General features: G+C 35.5%; 2 protein-coding genes across 3 annotated transcripts in view; one reads left to right on the forward strand and one right to left on the reverse strand.

The window, feature by feature from the left end:
- The window catches only part of Rtnl1 (reticulon), a 128,973-nt gene that overhangs the window by 34,569 nt on the left and 66,904 nt on the right, over positions 1-27,500 (forward strand). The gene's annotated exons all lie outside the window — the stretch shown is intronic.
- LOC143893753 (uncharacterized) overlaps positions 1,536-27,500 on the reverse strand; it is a 26,190-nt gene continuing 225 nt past the window's right edge. Inside the window, exons 1-5 of the mRNA XM_077399466.1 lie at positions 27,350-27,500; positions 14,028-14,133; positions 10,092-10,339; positions 2,493-3,716; positions 1,536-1,941 (exon numbers count right to left, since the gene is read on the reverse strand). The exon at positions 27,350-27,500 is cut by the window's right edge and continues 225 nt beyond it. Coding sequence (XP_077255592.1) covers positions 3,226-3,716; positions 10,092-10,339; positions 14,028-14,133; positions 27,350-27,500 — 996 coding nt within the window. The 3' untranslated portion in view covers positions 1,536-1,941; positions 2,493-3,225. The remainder of the gene's footprint in view (positions 1,942-2,492; positions 3,717-10,091; positions 10,340-14,027; positions 14,134-27,349) is intronic.

A 27,500-nucleotide genomic window follows, 5' to 3' on the forward strand; every position in this document is an offset into this window, starting at 1 on the left:
TTGTATTTCGGAATTCGGACGTGCTTCCGCGCGTTCTGTTAATGCTTCATCGAATGAGAGTCTATATGTACTTCGATAGATATGCATCAATCAATTGGCAGTAAATGGCTTATATAAAATGTGTCTGGATAGAATAATGGACATATATGTATTATATTATCTCGATGATTCCCATACGCCGGATTGAGCATTGCGTTTATAAATTTATAAAATTTCTCCTAAGAGCCGTTCTGATCCGAGTAAGCAAAAGTCCACATACAAAAATCCATATACGAAATTGCAACACCATATGGATTTAATAGCACTTTGATATTCTTATTTAAGATAGCAGATACAATGAAAGAATCTATGGATAGATTTGAATATATTCTGTCTAGTCTTAGAAGCTAGTGTCGATAAGTTTCCGTTTAACGATGCTAAACTGGTAATAATTTCTGCTCCGGTGTCAGTCTTCAAGGATAATACAACCTGTCTTGTATTTAAATGTAAATCAGGTACACTGAATTTCCTCGATTTCGTCGGCATGCACTGCTATATTTTGCGAATCCATATCCGTAGTTTCATTCTTCTCTGTAGGTACTTGCACGTCGTCATCAATAAAACACGATAATACCTAGAACATTGATATAATTTAGAACTGTTGAAAATATATACGAATATGTTATACATTCTTTGTTGAGTTACCTTATTCCGTATGTTATAAAGTTGATTGAGCCGGGATAAAGAGAAATGTACTTTCGTCGGTCGTCCCATTTCAATGAAAAACTGGCGGTTTTTGCCTAGAATTATTTCAGATTTTATTGTCGCAAAAGAAGGTGGAATACCCGTGTCTGGATGTGGATCTCCATGCTTTGTTTCTATCATATAAATTTTGAAATTCTTCTCGCTCGGTATTGCGTTTAGATTTTGTGCATCGCCGAGCACTAGCTGTTATTGTTATATCGAAACGAGATATCTATAAATTCCGAAACAATATTAATTAAAATAAAATATTTGATATAATAATATGCCACATTAATATTAAATGACGTATTAATTTTTTGTAAGTAAGATGGTATAATACGTACTTGTATCTTTTTAGATAAATATGTTGCTGAGAGAATATGTTATCTTTCCGCATTTTACTAAAAATTCAAACGGTGGAAGTATTATAGTTTCAACCATGAGCCTTCCCTACAAGAAAAAAAAAGCATTACTTTTCATATAAATTCTGAATTAAATCATGAAACGCTGTTATATGATAACTTACAAATTGTATTGTATTGGTGGAATGCATGCTGGACATTTCAAAATCGACACCACTATCTTTTGTGAAGTCGATATCTGAATTATCTGACGTCTGTTTTAGCCAGAAATTTGCATTTTAATAAGTATTTCAGAAATGTAACCGTTCGTAGACAACGTAGAATCAAGCAGCAATTTTTTCTAGATATTAGAGTATCACAGAGTTAGTTTCACAAGATAAATAGATAAACGATATTCTTAATTTAAGCATGATTGATTTTAAGTACAATGATTATGAATAATTATCCTACCTTCTGGAGGTTTGTAACCACTTTATATTCCTAAACTCTTTTCACTTTCATCACAAACGTAGTTATTCAGAGTTTTTCAAACACTTCTAACAGCTCTCAATAGCATTCAGTGGGTAATTGAGCTAATTCTCTCCAAATTTCTGTTCCAATACAGATAGGCATTTACTGAACTGACCATTTAAATTCTGAGAGGGAGCAGAGCAGAACGGAGAAAGGAAGAGCAATTGAGAAAGAAGTTCAGAGAACGACATTCAGATGGTGTTAGTGGGCGCTTACTTATTTCGCGCATGCGCACTCCATTTTAGACAACAAGAAATCAGGAGAGTTGCGCTACTGTATATACTGTGATTGTACATTACCGAATTTTATTAATATGTGTATTAATTAGTCCTACGTTATAAAATATCTGAAACAAAAATTAAAAACATAAACATACAAATTTATAAAATTTTAATATACTAAGCAAGATTTTTAATTATATTATATAATTAAAATATGTAATTTTTTAACACAATAATTAAACACGTGCTGCGACTTATAACCTAACTGTTAGAAATATATAATTTCAATAAGAGAGTTGTGTATATGCGAAAGTACACTGAAGCGGCACGCGGCCGATGCGTGTTCGCATGATGATCGAAGGATTTCGCGATCGTGAGGAGACAAAGCGCGGAGCTCACTCACTGTGGTCACACGTGATAATTTGTGATTACACACATGTACCGTCGAAACTTATAATAAACTGTTTTTTATCTTGCCCACGTGCATGAACTTTCACTCCAACACTAACAAATTATTTTATAAATTTATATCCATAACAAATATTTTATAACGATTATAATTTATATACTTTCATAGATTATGTTTAAATGTGTGCTGTGACTTATATATAACCTCTCAAATTAGTGACCTTACGAATTTATATCTAGAAATATTAAAAAGTTATCATTAACTTACCTGCAATAAATATTTCTAAAAATCACTTGGTAATGTAAGCAACTCGCTAAATAATTGCGGGAGCGTGACCGACCAGCTTCGTTCGTTCCAATTAATATTCGATATTTGCTCGTCTACAATACTCGGTACGGATTACGGATCGCTCCTTCATGCTACGCAACTACGCAACGATTCTTTCGCGGTCTCGTCACGCTTCCCCTTCGTTAGCTCGTCAGGGCTATACTCGTATAAAAGAGTATATATCTTGGGGAGCATGAGGGAAAGAATGATTAATATAGTCAATTAGTCTAGATGCCTTATTCGAATATAGTTGACAGTTGTAAATTATATGATTAATGTCCTGTGCGGGGTCGCCGCAAGGGCAGGCACTAGAATTTACAATATTTTTTTTAAAAAGACTATCATTTAAGTTGTAATGCCCGCTGCGCAACCGGTTCAATAACACAATTTTTTGTCTGTTCAGTGGTTTCTTATGGAACCAAGGGCAACTGCTATCAGAATGATATAGGCTATAATAGAGTATACCTTTTTCTTTTCCCTGATTAAATAAGTATGATTTGAAACGCTTTTTTAGAAAGGCTTTAGATACCGTATAAAAATCGCAGTGGGGAACCCTAAACTCAGGCCGGAAGCCGGCCCTCGATCGCCCTTTTTACTGCCTTGTCCGCCATTTCGTTCCCAATTATCCCCTTATGCGAGGGGATCCAAGCAAAATGTAACGCAATACCTTTATTTAATATCTGACAGACTTTTTTTTTTTGATCCGGGGAATAATATAGTTTTGTTGATTCGGTCTGTATGAGCAAATGTTTTCTAATATGCTCTTGGCGTTAGAAAAAATTACTGTTTTATTATATTCAAATTGTAAAATGCACGTTGGAGACTGGAAGATGGCCCAAGCTTCCGCCGAGAAAATAGTTGTTTCTGGGGGCAATTTATGCATTATATTGATTTTGAGTTCGGGTGAGTAGATGCCTGCACTAACCGGTTCACCCGGATTACCTTTAGATCCGTCAGTATAAAAGGTAGTTGCGTGTTTCTTGACAACTCGTGGAATAACTAGAGGCATTTTTCTCTTTCGTGAAAATATAACCGTTTGAGACTTGGTTGGCGATAGAGTAAGCCCCTTGTTCAGAAAAAACCTTACTATTCTCCGTATTGACTCATTGATAGAGCGCACCGCCTCGTCCAAATCTTTGAGGGTCGAATAGATAACTACATCACCTGCGTAAAGTAAAATTTTGCAATCAGCATTAATTAATTTAATGATATCTTTAATATATAAATTAAATAGAGTTGGACTTAGAATTGATCCTTGGGGGGTGCCTTTACGCGCCCAATAAGGTCCAGCTTTGCTCCCTTCTTTAATATAATAAATTGTGCGATTTTCTAACAAATTGCTCACGAACTTACAAAAGTGCGTGCTGGGATTCCTAACTTTTTTAAATCTTGTATCAAAAGGTGCGGCAGCACATTGTCAAATGCACCGTTAATGTCTAAAAACGCTGCCACTGATGTGTACGCACCCTGAAGGAATCCAGCTTTAATATGATTAGATTAATGTCACTATACTATCTATACAGGACTTCGCGTTTCGAAAACCAATTTGCTGTCCGATAACATACAGTTAGATTCGAGTAGCCATCTGAGCCGGTTATATAGGCATTTTTCTAAAACCTTAAGCGTGCAAGAAAGAAAGGAAATCGGTCTAACACCTCTGCCTCCTGATTTCGGTATGAAAATGACAAGTGACGTGCGCCAGTCGTCTGGAAATTCTCCGTTCAGCAAAAAGGCGTTAAAAATATCTCTGAGTTTTTCCCAGTACTTGTCCGGGAGTGCTAGAAGGATGTTATAGCCGATCTGATCAAGTCCAGGAGCGGATTGTTTCTTAGAACACCTTAAGGCCGATTGAATTTCCTGGAGCGAAATAGGATCGTCAATCCAAGCGTGCATATGATCTGTGCGTAACTGATCTTTCCTTAGCATGTCTTCTAACGATTCTTCTTTGTAGGCACAAGACTGGGGGCATAATTTGTCTATGGCTGACTGAACCAATTCTGTTTCTCGCTTGCAGTCCAAGGTCTGAACAGCTTGGCTTTTTCTTTTAAAAAATTTAATAAATTTCCACACTCGTTGGATGGGTGTTTTATCGTCAAATTGCGAGCACACATTTTTCCAGCCCTCAATCTTTTGTCTTTTAAGAGTTCTCCTGGTTACGGCAATCTGTCTCTTGTATTCTCTGAAGGTTTGCTGAGGTAGGGTCTTTTTTAAAGAGATCCATCGCTGCTTTGCGGGCTTTGACAGCAAATTCGCATTCCTCGTTCCTCGTTCCACCAAGGGGCTGGGTTGTGTTTACTCCTAGTCGAGGTCTCAGTAGGAGCGAGTTTGATTGGCCCTAGCACCACGCCAACGCATTACCTGATAACTTGAATGACCCTTTTGTAAGCTTCAGCGGCGTTGTTAACGTTGATTTTGCTAATTTATCTCTTTCCCTCTCCAGGAGGATCCCCAGAGTGATTAATTCCTGCTTATTTAGTTTAAGTTTGTACACACCCCGAATGTTGCGTGAGCTAAAGATGGTGTAGAAGGAGAAACAATATTCAAATTACAAAATAGAATCGTGAATTTACTGAGTTCATAAAACAATCAATTCTATTATTTGGTCGAGAAACATATAAGTGTACTAATCAATATGTAATTTCAATACAAAAAATTGTAAAGAAAATATTCCCTTTGTTTAACCAGAATCTTATTACAAATAATAAGTTAAGACTGAGATCCATTTACGAAATATTTCAAAGTAAAATCGAGGAATAAAAAAAGTATGAAAGAATATTTAATGTATTAAATATTCTCAATTATTAAAATGAAATAAATGATCTCTTCTATATGTAGAACTTTTGCAAGGGATTATCTTCGAAGCAAACACATCAGTTATAATAAGTACATAAAATGATATAAAGAGAATAAACACAATTAATACATGTTAAGATAACGAATATGGAATAAAGGAAACCAAAGATTTCAGAGGACATTGTTGTTCTTTACTATGGGAAGCACAGGACTGGGATATGTAATTAACGACAATTATAGTTTCACACGTTTAATACGAGGATGTGCAACGTACGCGTGCTTACACAAGACTGAACTAAAACTAACTAGATATATATAGAAAGGAATATACTACTGGAATCGAGAAAACTAATATGGCATCGATACAACACAAGAATCGATAGCTATATGCGATATATCGAATATGTCGACATCCCCAGAAAGTGTGGCGATTAATGTAGAACTGACTCGAAAAACAACAGACATCAAATCTCAACGTGAGAATTATTATAAATAAAAGAATTATGCAGGAATTAAAATAGATAATGTTATAAATTAACAGTCTACCAGTAACCGTCCTTTGATTAAATGAGAAACTTCTTCCTTGAAAGTAGTAAATATAATTATTCCATATACGTTACTGGAAGCAGTAAATATTTGTAGCATAAATCCTTATAATTAATCGCAAGAAATACGGAAAAGATCGCAATAGTAACGTTAGATAACGTAATTGAGTAAAAAAGTTAATGAGTTCGCACTGTTCATATTTCGCATAAATCGTTAATCATTTATAAGATTATTTAGAAAAGATCGAGTAGTCAACGCATTATCTTAGACAATAATAATAATATATCGGATTAACATAAAGTTCGTTATATACAGTATGTACGAGAGTTTTATAAAGTGAACGAAGTATGAGTCTTTAATATACCAAAGAAAACACAACGAATTCAAAGAAATATGAATTCACGATAAATCTAATCCTTGTATGCTCATCAATTAGACGTATTAATAGTTATTTCACTGAATTTACGTCCCGAGATAAGAATTTATCTCTTTTTCGTATTGATCAGAATAAATAATGAATGTCCTTCTTTGAGGACAAACATAAGCAAATAACGTTATTTTCTGTAACCGAATATTTGAATTGGCACGTGCGCACTTGTAAAGTATCACTTTCATTAGGGATATATCTGACGAAAAAACTGAATATTCGAGATAATAAAATCAAATGTTACCTGGTCGTGGAATCTGCAGCATCCACCAAATGTTTATAGATAATCCGCTATTTGCGGAAAATCATCCACAGAAAGTGGGAAACTCACTTGCAGTAAGCGAGCCAGATAATAAGGATAATGGCGGCTATTCCTTCTCGTTGCATGAGAGGAACGAAATCAATTATGGCCGCTCTCGTTCGCCAATTTCGCACAAATGCCCGTCATCACATAAAGGCTCGGCTGAGCATAGGATATGCGTCGTTTTCCTCTCTTCTTTCGACTTGTTCGACAATATTCTTCGTGATTCGAATACTGACAGATCTGTGAAGTTGGCACGACATTCTACGAATTTCAAAAAAATTATAAAAGTTCTGGTAGCACTTTTCATAGTTCTACAGTTCTTGATAAAAATTAAAAAGAGTTCCGCGTTCCTTATATTAAAAAATCGAAATTGAAATAATGTCGTGCTAACTTCGCGAATCTAGCACGACACTTCTCCTCTAATGTACCAAAAATGCGTTGAATATTATAATATTTCACAAGAGTTCCCGATAGTTCTAATCAAATTCCACACATATATACAATTTTAGATCGATATTCCACCAATTAACATTTTTAAACAATTATGATGTCCGCGCCCAGCGCAGCGTGACGCTTAATGACAAGTGTCGTGCTGAAGATTTTCCGCGGTTTAACGATTATTTTTGACAGTTCTAAAAGAGTTATGTGCTTTAGAATTAGTCGTAAAGAAAGTTCCGGTGATTAACAATTTTTTAAACAATTTTAACAGTTACGTCCAGCACGACACAAAAAAATTGTTTAAAAAATTGTTAATAACCGGAACTTTCTTTACAACTAATTCTAAGGCACAGAACTCTTTTAGAACTGTCAAAAATAATCGTTAAACCGCGGAAAATCTTCAGCACGACACTTGTCACTAAGCGTTGTGCTGGGCGTGGATTACAAAAATTGTTAAAAAAATAGCTAATCACCGGAACTCTTTTTAGAACTAATTCTAAAGCATAGAACTCTGCTAGAACTACCGAGAACTATCATTAGAACCGCAGAAAATCATCAGCACGACACATTTTAACTAAACGTCGTGCTGAACGTAACTGCTAAAATTGTTTAAAAAATAGTAAACAGTCGGAAGTGTTTGTAAAAATAATTCTAAATCATAAAACTCTGCTAGAACTACCGAGAACTCCCTTCAGAACTGCGGAAAATCATCAGCACGACACATATTCACTAAGTGTCGTGCTGGACGTAACTGTTAAAATTGTTTAAAAAATTGTTAATAACCGGAACTTTCTTTACAACTAATTCTAAGGCACAGAACTCTTTTAGAACTGTCAAAAATAATCGTTAAACCGCGGAAAATCTTCAGCACGACACTTGTCATTAAGCGTCACGCTGCGCTGGGCGCGGACATCATAATTGCTTAAAAATGTTAATTGGTGGAATATCGATCTAAAATTGTATATATGTGTGGAATTTGACTAGAACTATCGGGAACTCTTGTGAAATATTATAATCAACGCATTTTGGTATTTTAGAGGAGAAGTGTCGTGCTAGATTCGCGAAGTTAGCACGACATTATTTCAATTTCGATTTTTTAATATAAGGAATGCGGAACTCTTTTTAATTTTTATCAGAAACTGTAGAACTATGAAAAGTGCTACCAGAACTTTTATAATTTTTTTGAAATTCGTAGAATGTCGTGCCAACTTCACAGATCCAATACTGACCGCGTATTGCGGAACTCGTGTATAAACTCACAGCAACGGCATATATTACAACACGAGTAATTAATACAACACGAGCGATAGATTTTCAGCTGAACTCGGACGTGTTCACGATAAAGTATTATCATGGCAGAAAGCCAGGTACGTTACTTTAACTGTTTAACTTCCGAAGGAACGTACGAGAATGGCCGGGATCGTCTCGCTGCACGTTTGTGCTTGCGCATCCCCTCCACTCACTTTCTTGTCACGTACGCGTGATGCTAGCGTGATCTGAACTTGGTGCGCCGCGTTACTAACGCATCCGCTTGCAATGGTTACTAGGCGGTAATGACCTGCCATTTAGCATTTATTCATGGAACCGCGAGAGTATATTATTAATGCAATAGTTGGCTGTAGCCATCTCTCAATGTTACCGACATCTTTCCGTATTTCCAACAAAGTTTATATGCGAACCTACGTTTTGGCTCTATGGTACCGTTGATATGCGTAAGAATGGGGATATGATCACTGCCTCTCAAATCCTGACAATGGTTAATAGTGCTGATTACGGCCAATTGCGGTGAAGCAACGGTAAGATCAATGGTAGAGCTCGAGTTCTGGGCTAAATTGTAGTAGGTGGGCAATTCGTTATTTAAAAGGACATGGTTAGTTTCCATTACTGCCGAAGCGATGTACTCTCCAATCTTGTCTCTGCACTTGTCATTCCAGTCTGTATAATGCGCATTGAAGTCTCCTACTAACAAGGAGTATTTGAATTTGGCTGCGCATTCAAATAAGTCCTCGAAAAATGACGAAGGCGTGTCTTGACCATGCGTATGGCGATATAAATTACATATAAACAGCTCCTGGCGCAGGAATGGCACTGTAATAGCAATAAGTTTCACTGAAGAGTGGACAATATTCGCCAGATTGCACACAGTAAAGGGAAGATTGTTTTTGATTAACGTACAGACTCCTCTTAAACCAGCGGTATCCGCATCAGATCTTATGCAATTAAAATTCTTGATCGAAAGACTTTTATCCGACGTGAGCAATGTCTCTTGTAAACATATTATTTCATAATCCTTGACGAATAAGACGATTTCCTTTATTTTTCCGGATAAACCTCTACAATTCCATTGTAGGACTTTAGCAGAAGCTACCGCAGACGAGCGATTTTTTTTACTCGCGAAGGCGAGCTTCTACATTCATTGTTGAGGCGAGGTACTGCAAGAACAAAGAGTGAGGGCAACTTTCCGGCTGATCAACAAACTGATCAGCTACCAGGAATGGACCGAGAGATGATAAGGTTCTTTCGAGTTTTCCTAACAGAGCAACCAACTGTTCAATCAAGATTTGCTGTTCAGAGATCCTGTAGTTGTCAACAACGGCAGCTGAGACAGGAGCTGGGCTGTTGTTCTTATTAAGGAGGGGATTCTGAGAGTTCCCTTGTATCTGATTCCGATCATATTCAGAGTTATCAGCACTTATTCTACCGCTGGGCGCATATAAGAGATTGTGGTGTTCCAGAGAGAAAGAATAGACAGATTTTTTAGTTTTTTTATAACTAGCAATGGTTCTAGCGTTGGATCTTACGTAAGGGGGCCGAGAGCCTTGCAAGCTTGGTTTCCTAGAATTGGAAAGGGCTTCAGCGTACAAAAGAGGCGGTTCCTCCTCATCAACGTTAGCTAATTCCGTGAAACGACTCGAGATCGGAACGTGATACGGAGATGAATAAAGACTAGGAAGATTACGACCACTATTAGACGGGCCTGATAATCTCGGGTAGTCGAGGAAGTCGAACCTGCTATCGGTAGTAACGTTACCTTTGACATCGAGAGAGATCTTTTTCTTTGTTTCAAATAACATATTTTCCGCTGCCGCTAGAGAGTAGGCCTTTCTGAGATTGATAACTCTTTCACAGTTGAAAGAAGTAGCCAAGTGTGCACCTCCGCAAATGATGCATTTTCTGGCTGAGTCCTTGCTGGGACAATCTATTCCTTCGTCATGCTTGGATCCACCACAATAGATGCAGCGAGGATTGCCTCTACAGGCTTTGCTTATACGTCCCACTCTGTAACATGTATAACAAATTTTAACCTTTGAGACAAAAGGATGAACTACGTGTTTAACTTTAAAGAGGTAGGCACATCCTGGAAGATGTTGTCCTGAGAATTTAACACAAATAGACCGTAAGGGTTCATATTTGTAAGTGTCGCCGTCTTTAACCCTGCGGTTGAGCCTATGCATCTCGATAATTTTACTAGAAGATTCTACACACTCCATAAGCGTTTCCACAGAGAAAGACTGTGGTATGTCCCTAATCACGCCCGTTCTAAGCGTTTTATACTTTGCGTTACTGGCTTTGTATTTTTATTAATACGGAATTTTCTCCGCATTGTAAATTTACGAGCAGAATTAAGTGTTCAGTTCGCGGTTGTAAAAGTAAGGTTGATCGTAATTTAAATGTTCGATTTTATCTCTCAAAAATTTAATTTGGCAGTTAGATTTTTTATTTTATTTCACCTAATAAGTAATAGCAAGTAGTTTATTAAAATGTTGAACACATATACCATCTTTTAAAATAAACTTTATCATGCACATTAAAACATGTTAACATTAATATAAATATATACTCATTTTTTTAACTTTTTCTATATTTTGTAATCCTATATCTAATGACTTTCTATATCTTATAACTTTTAACCTTTTTTTATTTCTGAAAACTTTTGTATATAATCTTTTATATAACCTTTAATTATTTCTATATCTTATAACTTTTAACTCTTTTATAATCCTATGACTCAATGTTTTCACTAGCATCTTTTATTGAACTTTCAGTTCTTAAACAGATTTCATGCAACATAATGCCATAGTATACTTTTTTTAATTCTTTTAACATTGTAGTAAGAAAAATTTCATTTCAATTTACCCTTAGAATAAATAAATTTTTATCAAAAGTAGAATATATCACAAAAGAAGTTGACTTTAAATTGAGCACTGCCATTCCTAATTGCACCTGTCCATAATATATCGATGTTTTTCTTTCAAATAAATATTTTCTTTATCTTTAATTAAACTCCCCCCCTTTAAAAAAAATTACTTATAATTTATAAAACTCCCATTTTATTCTTCAAATTTGATATTTAAAATAATATTTGAAATAATTGTTAATTTTTTTCATTGTATATATAAGTAAGAAAGGAAAATTAGCAATTAAATTCAGATAACTAAATTTATTAAATTTGCATCTAAAAATGGCGTAATTTTGCTTGAAACTTTGAACAGAAACGTGTGGAAAATCAAGGAATTCTTGTATGTGCATAAATCGCAAATATAAATTATAGAATTATAAATTATTTTGCAATAAGTTGCATAATCAATATGAATATTATTTTATGTACAAGAATAATTCAACCATATAAAATAAAATCTTTTTATACACTGCTTTATTTTCAATGATTTTAAAAGTTTGTTGAATGTAGGGGAGACCGGGGCACCATGAGCCACAAAAATTCAAAAACTCTGAAAAGTATTTTTAAATATAAGATTTTTTGTCTCATTTTTTTTAATAGTTAAAGCACAATGTATATTTTAAAGTTTATTTAGCATATTTGATAAATATTGATTAGTTTTTGGGAAAAAAATTAAAACATATTTTTTGAGAAATGACCCAAGGTGCCCCATGCCCGGGGCACCATGATGAGTCTGTCACTGGGGTATTATGGGTCACACACAAAAACTAGATTTATTTATTCAAGAAGTAACGAAATGTTACAAAAGTTGTAAATATATTTTATTTTATACATTTCTTATTACATTGTTCAGGATTTTACAGGACAGACAAAGATATCCGAAGTACCTACTATTGAAATATTTTTTCATGGAAGAAAAACTTATTTCTGACATGTTTTCTTTGATAAAAAATAACATTTTACAAACAAAAAACATAAATGTTTATTTTTTTTACAAACAAATAAACAAATGTTCATACTCTTTTACAAACAAAAACATAAACGTTTATACTTTTTATCTAATTCATTAAGGTGGTATGTCTATATAACCTATGAAAACAGATTGATGCAGTTTTTTCAGTAAAAGTAATTAAGCAACTGACGAATCTTCATGCTAAATTTAAAATGGATTGACCGTGTAGTTTCCGAGATATTATTGTCTAAAAATATGTTTTTTTCCCTATCTTAAGCATTGCGTTTATGGCGCACGACGCGTGAGAGACCGTAATTTTGAGATAAATTGATGGTAGTAAATTATAGAAAAGACAGATCAGGTTGAAAATTAGAATAAAAACAGAGGAGTGTCTTCCGAGTCATATGGTACCAAAGCCAACAATCTCAACCGTATAGAATGTTCACAAAATTAGTTAAAAGACATCGATTTCCGCATTTCAAATTCTTTCCCAGCGTTTTGAGAGTAACAACGTGTCGCCCTTCACATGGGTATTTCACTTCGGCTGTGTTTCGCCATTTGGCTTGTTTTTTTTGTCAATAGTTCTGCGCGTTTTCTTTTGTGGTCAAGCACTTTTTGTTTAATAAAGCGTCCTTTAAAACGCGGTTGTTCGTTCATGATATAAAAGTAAATGTTGCACTTAAATAAAATTAACCTCTAAGTTTATTGCTCCGAACAAGGGGATGACGCGTGGCTCAGTGCCTACGCGAATGATTAGTAACACCAAGGTCCGTGGTTCGAATCCGACCCGGCCTTCGTCCCATATATGCTTCGTTGAGAAGTTTTTTCCGATTAAGATTCTTATGAATTAATGATCTGCACGATTGGGAATCGGAAAGGATTCACAATCTGCAAGGTTTAAGATTTGTAAAAAGGATCAAAAAGATTATGAACGTGTGTGTCACGGTGATAGTGTGAATTAATTACAATTAGATTGAGAGGCCATGTGTCAATCACCGATGGTGCAAGACACTTAATAGCTCTCAACCGAGAGCGACTGAAAAACCCCCCCTGCTCCGAACGATACACGTGCAACCATTTGTTTACATGAATGTTGCGACGTTGCCACATCTGAAGCTCTTCTGTACTACGCTAAGAAAATTGGACTATTTTCATTCGCCTCTTTTTTATTATTGATTATTTATTCGATTTGTGATATACAATCATTTTGAGAAATTCATTAATTAATTTAGTCGACTATGAAAGTGTATGATTTTAAAATGAGGTTTATTTTGACTCACATAGTCGCGAATAAACCACCTTAATAACTCTCTTTATTAACAACTGCAATGTATAAAGGACGTCTTTTTACATTTTTGGTTTTCTCTTCCGTGTCTTATTTTCCTTTTCTTCTTGTTTTTTCTTTTTTTCTATTAAGCTTTTTTCTCTGGAGAATCAGTCAAAATTTTGCTGCTACTCTGCTGTCTATGTTTCCTAATTCCATACTGATTGTCTTTGGATAGCTTCTAATTTCTACGGAACTTTTAAACTGGCTTGGGACCTCATCAACTACTTCTTTTTCTTATGCCGTTGACTGTACATTTTTATCTATCAATGGCGTGCATAGGTTAATGTGTGACCCATGGTGCCCCAGGATTGAGTGTCCCATGGTGCCCCGAATGCACTTAATATAGAAAACGGTAAAACGTAATTAACAAAATAAATAATACATGATTATCTACAGTGTTATAAAATCACAAAAGAAAGCTAGAAAGTTGGACCTGAGTTTCAGTACATGTATATTCTATTACAAAACCAATATTAAAACTTTTTTAATCAGTTAAAAGGTTACTTACGTATCACGAAAATCATTTATGTCACGTGCATCTCGAAACAACGGACTTTGATCACTACCGTACCTAGATACAAAGTATGGGCAATGAAGTAAACTGTCACATGATACTAGTTATATCAATCTAAACATTCTAGATCCTAAACAGTCAATGACCCATGGTACCCCGTGGCTCATGGTGCCCCGGTTTCCCCTACATATACGTATAAATCCGTACAGAAAAAAAAGAAGTGTCAAATCAACACTGATATACTTGTGTATGCGCAAGAAAATATATAATCTTGAAATGAGATTATATTGCGTCAAACGAAGGAAACTTGCTTGAAGGAAGTCATTTATACAATTAAACGAAGTTTTATATGGTTTAATCAAGAAAAAAGTTGAAATAAAAAGTTGAAATAAAAAGTAGAAGTTTTTATAAAAGGATTATATATTCTTGCGTACCTACGTACAAGTATGTATATCAGTGTTGCTTTTTGACACTTCTTTTTTTTCTTTGGATCAACTTTCAACTTTACATCAACTGGTGAGATAGTATAACGATGATATTATATTAAACTAGAATCCGCATTTTATAAATCCAATTTGCATCTGTTAAAAAACTCAGTGCTATTTATTTCCTAATATGTTGCTCTATATTCTCAATTTAGTTGCTCAAATCGCTTAGCAGGAAATTTAAAGTGAAAAGGCAAGACAGTTTGACATTACTGGCTCGCTCCGTACTGAAAAAAACATATAGAATAGGCCAATGTCAACATACCCCCCCCTTTTCTGTCCTATCACCCCAATTTGAATGCAATTTCTTGCTAAACGGTTTATAAGGAAATCCTGCAGCCGTATGATTTACCGACATTATCGTTTTTCGATGGATCTTTTAATTGGCTTTATAGAATTGCAAAAATCTTTACAGAATTAAAGTTCACACAAAAATCTAGGGTAACAAATGCGATTTTATATCAAAAACATCAAAAAATTAAAAATATTACTTATTTGGGCACATACAGCTGTCACCTGATGACAATATTTGCTTAAAACAAAAATTCTGCAGTTTATACATACAAATGTTTATCATCTGCCCTTGGGAAAACATGTAGGAATAATATCGTGCAAGTAGATTTAATGCGTACAAAAAAAGATTCATCGAAAAATTATTTTAGTAATGCAAATACGGATGCAGAATGACAAGAAGAACAGCAACAGAGTAGTTGCCGGATCTTGCAAGAGATGGCGAGCAATCAAACAAGGACAGATGTCATTTCGTTAGACAAAGACAGATATAGGGAAAACAAAATTAGAAAGGTTGACATTATCGACATCGAGGAAGTTCACCTATCACTGCAGGATCCTTTTAAACAACAAAAGTAGAAGCATAGCAATAAATTAGTACACAAATAGAATTAATTGTCAACCTTACATATATCTCTACAGACAAATATCTCTCTTTCTGCTTCTATTTAATATACCGGGTGGGGAAAAAATCCGGAACCGGTAAAATATCTCGAAAACAAGTTTTAGGAAAAAACGTTTTATACAAAAGTTGTTTGGCTCGAAGGGGCACATAAGATGGTGCCATTGGTTTCACCTTGGATGGTCGTTTAAAGCTCACGTGAACAACACCTTTTATTTCTTAAATGGAAACTCCTATTTTCCAATGCATATTCTTGTAACTAATCTCGAGAGCTTTTCAAAACACTATATCATTATATGATTTTATTATTCATGATTAATAATTTCAATATACATTTTGTTATTATTTATTTTTAATATTTGTGACAGAAACCAATAAATCATATCAATCGATGCTTAAAAGTAATATTTTAAACATTTAATTAAGCGGTATAATTAAATTAATTTCACATTTTAGAAAACATTTGTATATAATGTTACAATTTTTATATTTAATTTTTTACATTTATTATACAAAATTAAAAATAATTTTTCTATAAATTCCTGTTTTATCGATGCTTAATATTGTAGAAATTCACTAATAATTCACGCAGATGCTAAACGATGCATGGAATTATAGCAATTTGTAGATTGGATTGGCTCGATGATCAAAAAATTTGTTCTTTTTATTCTTGTATTATATCATTCTTTATTTTTAATTTCTTAAAGAGATAACAATCTATTCATAAAGTTTATCGAATGAGAGATTTATGTCGTACTATTGTAACTTTAATATCAAAATTACGTCCTCTTCTTTTTAAGCGGTGAGCATTTTTCAATTTTTACTCGAGACCTCAGTGATGACAATCTTAACGATGAGCTATGCAGCAAGACTTACTTGGAAAAATTAATCTTTCTTCTCGTCGTTTTTTCTCTTAGTTTTCGAAATATATTTGTATTTAAATTTATATTTGTTCTATTTATATTTATATTTATATTTATATTTATATTTTATTTTTCATATTTATATTTTATTTTTATTTTTTATATTTATATTTTATTTTTTATATTTATATTTATTTTTTATATTCAATTATATATAAATTATTTATTGTTTATTTAAATTAAAACTGCAAATTAAATTATAATTGTGACAATTCTGTTCTTTTAAAATTTTGGAACTTAATATACACAGTTGGAAAATTTGTATTATGTTATATACCTATAACATAAATCACATGTCCCAAACGGTCCACTCAAATTTTTGTGTTAATTTAATATAATATGGATGTGTTAAATGGTAACATCAATACTATATGTTAAAATATTTCAATAGAAAGGAAATGTAATTCTGATCGTAATTTGAGGTTAATTATGTGTAAAATTAACAATTAATTAGGTGTACAATTATAGAGTAAAATCAACACTCTTTTTCTGTAAATTTTAACACATTTAATAAATACGTTTAAATTGTGTTACTTTACACAACATATTTTTAAAATTATTTTAATAATTTTACATTTTAAATTTGTTAAGTTCAATTAACATAGCAGGCATATGTTAAATCTACACATGTATGTGTTGATTATTTTACACAAAAATTTTGACATGAACTTTTTTAAACAAAGATACACAAAGTTTTTTATTGTGTATGTAATCATATATTGATGGATCATCAGAAACTGTTTATTAACTTTTACATGATGAAACATAAAATTGTTTTATATATGTTTAAAGATTGCACTAAATCAAAATAATATTTTTAATTTGATTTAATAATACGTTTGAACAGAATTTGATAGATTGCATATAGGTATGACGACAATCTCGAATTATTCTTCGAATATTATTCAAAACGAACAAATTTTTAAAATTCTTAAAAATTTTGGATATTTAAAAGTTTTGAATATGTTGAAAAGTTTAAAAGTTTATACGTTTAAAAAAAAATTTTTTTTGTATAGGTATAATGTTTTACACTTTTATTATAAAATTTACTCTCTATTTCATAACAACTTTATTTTTAAAAATTTTAAACATTTTAAAAACATATGTAAACACTTTTAAATAAAAATTTCCTACATATTCAAGATGTCTAATTTCAAAATATTTAACATTTTTTAAATTATCCATTTTAAAAAATTTATCGAATAATTTTTAATACAATTTGAATATTTTTATGATGAATTTATTAGGAAACCTTGCAAGAAAGGATTAGATAACTTAATTGTTCTAGATTTTGTTATTTATTAATTGTGTATACTTAATATAAGCGTTTTATTTTTAATCGCTAAGAGATAAATTGTTTCAGCGATCTTCCCAAAACAACTAAAAATCATTATTCGTTCAGATTGGTTTAAATTGACTTTATGATGCATCGAGCAACGCTGTGGAGTTGCTAAAAATTCCAAGGTCTTGATGGCATCGAGCAAAAATGTATTATGGTTCAGTATTTCTTTTTTCAATGAGACATTGATAACATCCAGAATAAAATAATCGAAGAATAAATAATTAAAACAATTAAAATTTATCGTTCTTTCTCTCTCTCCTCTCTCCTTCTCCCCTTCCCTCTTCCCCTCTCTTCCCTCCCGCCTCTATCCCCTCTCTTTCCCTTTCTCTCTTTTCACTCTCCCTTCCACTTCCTTCCCTCCTCCTCCCAACCCCCCCCCTCACTCGTTTGTTTATATCGTGTGCGTAAAAAATTGTTGCGTGTGTAAAGTATTGCGTATTAATATTCACTTTATCTTGCATAATTTTAATAATATTGTATGTAAAGGCATTGTGAAAGCTTCTTGAGAGACAAAATCACTGTAATGGTGTGCGTACGTGTGACTGAAACTGAAACTGGAGCGGAAAAAAATGTTACTTTTTTAAAATTTTACGTAAATAGATCTCGATATTTTGCGATTGAAAGCACCAATTCTTTTTTAACTAGTCACAATCAATAGCTTACATCAACATCATATTAGAAAAATGCCCTTAAATTTTTGGAAGCTGATTTAGTTCCTGAGATATTTTACTAGAAATCTTGTTTGACGTAAAAATTCCGGATAAGCTTAGTAGCGTCTGCGTTTCGACGTTTATATGCAGTGACGTAGTCATGTGGTCGGTCACCTTTTTTATGTACTTGACATTGCGACACCACCACGTCATTTGATATTTCGTATATACATACGCACACGCTTGTATACGTATGTGTGCAAAACAGAAACTATAAAGGCTTATTATTATTTAATAATTTATTAGAGACTGAAATAAAAAATATATAAGATTAATTATTCTATAAAATTTTGTTTATACATATAAAGTTGATTAAGACTAATTTACTATATTGACTTGCTTGTTAATTATTAATTTACGAAAATATTTAATTTTTTACGGCTGTAAAAGTGTTAATATACTCTGGCTTCGCATTAAAGTCATTGAAAAATAGCACGCGGTATATACGGTATACGTGCGTATGTCACGTTATTCGTTTAGCATTAAAAATCTAACGTAAGTATCTATAATATATATTTAATAGAACTCTACACAGCTTTTTTAGAGATATAACTTAAGACGCGAAGACTTAAGCAGTAGAATTATGCAATAATGGAATTACAATTGAGCAAGAATCAATTACTTATATATAGCGCTCAGATTCTTTTTAACTGTGCCTTTAAATTTCTTTTGTTTTATTGCAATTGATTGTCCAAAAGCTCCATTTATGCGTTTGTACCTTTGTAGACTTGTTTATTCCTCTTTCTCAGAGGAAAAATTTATTTATTTATTTGGTTTCAGATAATTTTCTTAGACATCTAATTTGTCATCTATAACGGATTTTTCTCGTAATATTATATTATTTTAAAATGTGGATTTCGGCCTATATTCTCAGTTTCTTTTATTACTAGATGTATTAATAAATAATTCTTACATGACGTAATAAATCTTATAATGACGCTTAACAAACGTGAGATATTTAACAAGTTTAATTAATTCCAGCGACATTACACAGGGTGTTTCAGAATTGCACGGCACTATTTTAGGGAAATATTTTCTAGGTCAAAATGAACAAAAAAGTTTTATAAACACATGTCCCAAATTTATTTATTAATAAGATATTAAAGAGTAAAGATTACGTTTAACAGTAAAACATTTAAAGAGTTTTTGAAGTAACCATCGTTTTGTTGAATTCTTGCGTGCCAATAGGTCTACAATAAATAACAATAACAATAAACTAAAGACTTCATCCAACCCCATAGAAAATAGTCTAATGCTATTAGACTATTTTCTATGTCTTTAGTCTAAAGTCTTTAGTTTATTGTAGACTTATTGACACGCAAGAAGAAATAAGAAATCGTATAATGGAAGCTGCAGCAACTATCAGGAATAATCCTGATGCCAAAGAAACATGAATACATCGTGATGAATGCACCGCTGTATTCAACAAAACGGCGGCCACGTTAAAAATATACTTTAAATGTTAACCATACCCACACAGCAAAATTGCATATATCTTCATGCCTACGTTTTTAAATCAAATCTGAGATATCTTATTTTCAGATATTCACAGAATATCTGCAAAACATCATTACTCGATATCACATTATATCTTTGAAAAAGACATCTATGCAACATTTGCATTCGAATATATGATTAATTTATAGTTAGCTCTTATAATTTATAAAGATCAACTAAAGTTTATTCGTAGCCAATAAAACAGTCCGAGAAAACTTGGACGCCGTACCGATTCGTCCCGGCGAAAGTCAGACGCCGCGAGGGTACTTAAAAAATTTTCACTCGGGCGGCGCCGCGGCGCCGGAGGTAACGACCGCGCTGCGAAAGCAACTCGCCGCGAGGGAACTTAGAAAACTTTTGCTGAGGCTGCGCCGGAGGTAACGACCGCGGCACGAAAGCAACATGCTGCAAGAAAATTCAGAAAATTTTCGCTCGGGCAAGCGCTAGTAACATGCGCTGCCACGACGCGGCTACATGCGCCAGTATCTTTTCGTAAGCAAAAATCCTTACGCACTAGTGATATGGGTGTGCGTGACTACGCGGACGGCGGATAATGCGGCTTATAATTAAATATAGAATAAGTTTATTTATTTATTTAAAATTTTGAGGTCTAGCAGCGCCAAGTTTTTTTACAAGAAAAATTTATGTATTTTAATAAAATATTTTCATTTTGTACTGTTACTTCTGTAATTCTTTGTGGCCATTAAAAAATACACATGTAAATAACTTTGTATTTAAATATCTTGTATTCCCTTGTTAAATTTAAATAAAATTTTTTAATCTTATAAAATTGTTATTATACATTCTTTTCTAATTGACACAATCTAAAGATTTTTCAATGTAGTGCAACAATTATTTTTTGAGGCATGTTCTCTCTGTAATTGGCGCTCTAACTTAAAGAAATATCTTTTTTTTTTTGTAATTGTAATAGATCACTTGAAGCGCGACTCTTCTTTTTGATAAGGTAACATAATTTTGTGACGTGTATCACTTGGGTTATAATTTTTCGGAAATAAAGATACTACTGCTTAGATTTTTTCGAGATTTTTCGAGATATAAAGATCTACCACTTGTTACTTAGGTTTTTTCGAGGTATAATACTACCACTTTTTTTTGGTAACAACATATACACTACTATACGTGTACTTGGCGCCTTTTTTTACCTTTTTTTAAAAAAGGTAATTTTGTGCGGATATCACGCCTTTTTGTAGTATATTACGCATTGTATAAACAGTATGTACAGGATAAAGCTATTTGGAGGTATAATACTACCACTTTGTTTTTTTCGAGGTAACAACATAACAGGGTAACAACATAATACATATACACTATTATGCGTGTACTTGGCGCTCATTTTACTTTTTTTTAAAAAAGGTAATTTTGTACGGATATCACGCCTTTTTGTAGTGTTACGCATCTTAATCTTATAAACAATATATCTTATAATCTCATAAACCGTATATAATACAAGGTATGAAGCTAAAAGTGTTACAGACTATTATTTCTAAAGAAAACAACAATTTAATATTTTGCTCAGTTTTTTAAAAATAATAATCTGTAACCCTTTTAGTTGTACACCTTGTATATATTTTTCAATTTCAACATAAAACATAATCGCAATAAAGCATGATTAATGTTAATAAGTCGTTAACTGTAAAATTCTTTATTTATTTTTATTTGCGTGTCTTACTGAATGTTGTTCGCAACTGTATATGTACCGATATCTTCCAGGTATCGATATTTTTGATAATTATTTTTACGTCAGACATAATTTTAATTCATCCAATTTTTATTATGTCTAAACATAATTTTTGTCCAATTTTTATTATGTCTAGACATAATTTTAATTCAGCGATTTTTATTATGTCATGACATAATTTTAATTCTGCCGCTAGGGAAATTTTAAGTCGATTTTTATAATCAAGCTTGAATTCAATGTTTAGGTGTCCCAGGTTGCCGATGACGAAGTCCACATAGCGCGTTCTATAGTTTTTGGTGTCCAGGTGTATTAATACCTTGAATTTGATGGCCACGTGTTCCAAGTTGCCGATGACGAGGTCCACATAGTGCGCTTCGTAGTTTTCGGTGTCTACATGTATTAATACCTCGAATTCGATATCTACGTGTCCTACATTGGGTGCGTTCAGCCGATACTTTGCTAGCCTAGCAAACGTGAGCAGTCGCTCGTTTTCGCTCGTTTCCTCTTTTTTGACTTACTGGATTAAAGAGAGAAGAAACGAGCAAAAACGAGCAACTGCTCACGATTGCTAAGCTAGCGGAGTATCGGCTGAACGCACCCATTCAGATTTAAAGTTATTAATACACCTAGACACCAAAAACTATGAAGCGCACTATGTGGACCTCGTCATCAGCAACCTGGGACACCTAAACATCAATTTCAAGGTATTAATACACGTAGACACCGAAAACTACGGAGCGCACTGTGTGGACCTCGTCATCGGCAACCTGGGACACGTAGACATCGCATTCAACGTATTATTACACCTGGACACCGAAAACTACGAAGCGCACTATGTGGACCTCGTCATCGGCAACCTGGGACACGTGGACATCGAATTCAAAGTATTAATACACGTAGACACCGAAAACTACGGAGCGCACTATGTGGACCTCGTCATCGGCAACCTGGGACACCTAGACATCGAATTCAACGTACGTTTACACCTGGACACCGAAAACTATGAAGCGCACTATCTGGATCCCGTCATCGGCAACCTGGGACACGTGAACATCGAATTCAAGGTATTAATACACGTAGACACCGAAAACTACGGAGCGCACTATGTGGACCTTGTCATCGGCAACCTGGGACACCTAGACATCGCATTCAACGTACGATTACACCTGGACACCGAAAACTATAAAGCGCACTATCTGGATCCCGTCATCGGCAACCTGGGACACGTGAACATCGAATTCAAGGTATTAATACACGTAGACACCGAAAACTACGGAGCGCACTATGTGGACCTTGTCATCTGCAACCTGGGACACCTAGACATCGCATTCAACGTACGATTATACCTGGACACCGAAAACTATGAAGCGCATTATCTGGATCCCGTCATCGGAAACCTGGGGCACTTGGCCAGCGAATTCGACAGATTAATACACGTAGACACCAAAAACTACGGAGCGCACTATGTGGACCTCGTCATCGGCAACCTGGGACACGTAGACATCGAATTCAAGGTATTAATACACGTAGACACCGAAAACTACGGAGCGCACTATGTGGACCTCGTCATCGGCAACCTGGGACACCTAGACATCGCATTCAACGTACGATTATACCTGGACACCGAAAACTATGAAGCGCATTATCTGGATCCCGTCATCGGCAACCTGGGACACGTGGACATCGAATTCAAGATATTAATACACGTAGACACCAAAAACTACGGAGCGCACTATGTGGACCTCGTCATCGGCAACCTGGGACACGTAGACATCGAATTGAAAGTATTAATACACCTGGACACCGAAATCTATGAAGCGCATTATCTGGATCCCGTCATCGGCAACCTGGGACACGTGGACATCGAATTTAAGATATTAATACACGTAGACACCAAAAACTACGGAGCGCACTATGTGGACCTCGTCATCGGCAACCTGGGACACGTGGACATCGAATTCAAGGTATTAATACACGTAGACACCGAAAACTACGGAGCGCACTATGTGGACCTCGTCATCGGCAACCTGGGACACGTAGACATCGAATTCAACGTATTATTACACCTGGACACCGAAAACTATAAAGCGCACTATCTGGACCTCGTCATCGGCAACCTGGGATACATAGACATCAAATTCAAGCTTGATTCATAAGAATCGACTTAAAAATTCCCTAGCGGCATTTTCTGCCAAGCATAGAGAACCTTCTTTTCCGTTGACTCAATATTTATTATATATATACCTAATTTACCTAAATATAGAAATCTTCCTCCTGACCGATAAGTCTATCGACCTAATTTCGAAATACGCGCGCGATATCGAAACTGGCGATACCTGCGCCGCCAGCGTCGAAAAAGTGAAAGGGACGTTTCTCTGATAATCATAATAATATTGAATGAGAGCGTTAGGAGGAGTATCTTAAAAATAAATTTTCACATTTGGACTTTGCGTCGCAATATCTCCGCTCGTAAGGCACGTAGCGGAATATTATGAGAGAAACCCCCCCCTAATTGGACTCCAAGCTATCGATCAAGCCTACTTAGAACTTGATCCGTTCACTCGTTATCGAGATCTCAACATCTCGGGTACTCGCAACTCGTCGCGTCGCGTAAAAGAGTCACGGTCGGTCTCGCTCCGCGTGTACTTGGCGCGAGACACTACCGTGTCTCTTGATATCTGCTTTTAAATGAGGCATATATATCCGATATATATGCAGAATTAGATATCATATCTGAGATAAAATTATCATATGGTTTTTTATAATCTTAGAGATGTCTTCGTGATATTCTCATGATATCTTGCGCAATCAGATATTCCGTCATTCAGATATCTTCTAGATGATATATTTTGCTGTGTGGGTAATTGTTGTGTATGATTGGTACGACGCCCTACATGGAATGAGGGAAGTTCCAGGTTCGAATCCTGGCTGATAAAATATTTTTCGCAATAATTTCTTTACAGTTTTTAGATAATTAGATCGCGTCGATTTAATTTCGGGGAGGGAAGGGTTTTTAATGTTCCAATGAAGTAGGTAAGCTACGTTTGTTCTAGACCACATACCGATGGCGAGGGGGGGGTGAGAGGCGGGGGGGGGGAACCGCGGGCGGGAGGAAACCGCGGGGAAGGGGAGGGGAGAACCGCGTTTTTCATGCGCCGCGAGGAGGGGGAGGGGGGAACCGCGTTTTTCGGGCGCCGCGGGGAGGGAGAGGGGGAACCGCGTTTTTCGGGTGCCGCATTTTTCAGCGCCGCAGGGCGACCACGTTTTCCGGCGCCGCAGAGCGAGGGGGTCCGCGTTTTCCGGCGCCGCGGGGCGACCGCGTTTTCCGGCGCCGCGGGGCGAGGGGGTCCGCGTTTCGGCGTGCCGCGAAGCGTTCGCGTTTTCGCCTTGGAGCGGGGCGAAGGGGTCCGCGTTTCGCCGCGCCGGTCAGCGTGACGTCACACGGCACGCTCCCGCTCGCGTTATCTCTCCTTTGCGCGCTCGCTCCCGGCCCCCGTTCGCGCGCGTCTTCTTGTTCGCGCGGTCTCTCTCCCCCGTTTGCGTTATCTCTCCCTCGCGCGCTTGCTCCCGGCCCCCGTTCGCGCGAATACTTGCACGTGTGCGTGAAGTCACCGCGAGACATATTCTTGAAAATGATATTAGCGCCATTGACTTTCAGTGATTTGATCTGTAAAACTGCTAATTGAACCGCGATCAAACAGCTATCAACCGGCTATTGAACCGCTATGAAACAGCTATCAAACAGCTATTGAACCGCTATAAAACAGCTAAAAACAGCTAAAAACAGCTATCAAACAGCTATGAAACAGCTCTTGACCCGCTATGAAACAGCTATGAAACAGCTAAAAACAGCTAAAAACAGCTATGAAACAGCTCTTGAACCGCTATGAAACAGCTATCAAACAGCTATCAAACAGTTTTGAAACAGCTAAAAACAGCTATCAAACAGCTATGAAACAGCTGTTGAACCGCTATGAAACAGCTAAAAACAACTAAAAACAGCCATTAAACAACTAAAAACAACTAAAAAAAACAGCTAAAAACAGCTCTTGAACAGCTAAAAACAGCTATCAAACAGCTTTTGAACAGCTATCAAACAACTAAAACAGCTATCTGTATAACTGCGATCTGTATAACTGCTATTGAACCGCTATCAAACTTTTTTTAAACAACTAAAAACAGCTTTTAAACAGCTATCAAACAACTAAAAACAGCTAAAAAACAGCTAAAAACAGCTCTTGAACAACTAAAACATCTATATTATACTACAAAGTATGTGGGAAAAGGAAATCAAACGTTATTTCAAAAAATCATAATTTTTTTGGTGTCGCGACCACCAGTTAAATATTTTTAATACATTTTGTAATGCGCAATTCTTAAAATGTTTTTTGCATCTTACAGTATTAGTAACATCTAGATTATTTAAAGATTCGATATCTTCGTAATCTGCATCCAAATTCTCAATTTTTAGATGTCTTCTCGCTTTATTCTCAAGCAGATCCACCAGCCATTCTCGTTTCTGGCATCCCTTGACGTACACAAGAGTCGACGTCTCGTCGCCCTCTCCAAGTACGGCCGATGTAATTAGATGTTTTGCCATGCTGTAGGACACGTTTCCGTCCTCCCATCGTAGTCCATGGTGATTCGCAATCAACCAGGAAGCGCATGATCTGTCGGATTTCGCGAGGAGACTCCATGGCATGGGACATGTAAAAATGTAATGTGCCAAAACGGTCCCGTTTCTCAGAACCGCCACCTCATTTACGACAAATTTTATCACGACGGTGAATCTCTGCAGATCGACAAACGTCGGTACGATCATGACGAAACGACGGAGCAATCTGTATCTTATCGCGGTACATCAGTGTCTCTTATATTGTAATATCTGCTTATATTGCAATATCTGCTGATATTGCAATTTACATGAGTTTGCGCACTACGTTCGATAACGGACAGTATTCGATTACACGATCATGCAAGATGAGACAATATAGGCGGTAGTATTTGCAGGTACATTTTCTTTACAATCAAATTCTATTCGCACATCCACGGTGGCGCTCTTGACAGATTCGTTTTGTCGCGAGCAATCGATGACAACAAAAGGTCCTTCCATCAGGAATGTATACAAGCTGCAAAGCGTATCGAAGGAATCGCATCCGTAATAAGTTTTACGAAAACGCGCATACATATCGAAAAGAACGGCGTATCGATTTTTAGTAAAATCCAGATTTATGTCGTCATACGGATAAAATTCGGAGTTTAGATAAAGTTTCACGTTGGTCAAATTACAGGCATCGAATACGCTAACATTTTGAGACATGATATTCTGGCGGCTGGTCTGCAGCGCAAAGATAACGTACCGCGGCTTCTCCAGCTGAGTCGCCGTTTTGACGGCCCACGAATGCTTGGTCGTGCTCTGCAACATGGGATACTCGTACAGATCCCACGAACGGAAACTGACACTAAGATATCGCCCGCTTTCCAAGGCCCGTAGCATAGATAACTTATTGACCTCGTTTAACGTAACATGAGACATTCGCCACTGTATTTTAAACAATTCGATTTCCGGCTCCGTCGCAGGATTTCCTATAATGCAATTGTTATCGCTATACGCGCACGTATCAAAATTAATTCGTGACGAGCGTTAACAACGACGCGTTTGTAATCCTCGCAAAAGCCCAGCAACAACTTGAGCGGTACGCAAAAGTTGAAGTATCCTTCCGGGATGCTCGATGTAACGTCCCAACCAGCATTCCGCATGAGTTGAGAATCATTATACGATAGCGATACGTAGTTCTTGATGGTACTGGTTATGCCAACGTTTCTGTTGCGATCAATCTTTACACCGTTGAGCTCGTATCGAATTTCATCGAACATGAACGCCACGCAATTATTCGC

Source organism: Temnothorax americanus, unplaced genomic scaffold, assembly GCF_048541705.1.
Source record: "Temnothorax americanus isolate GAGA-0224 unplaced genomic scaffold, ASM4854170v1 Scaffold127, whole genome shotgun sequence".
Lineage (NCBI taxonomy): Eukaryota > Metazoa > Arthropoda > Insecta > Hymenoptera > Formicidae > Temnothorax > Temnothorax americanus.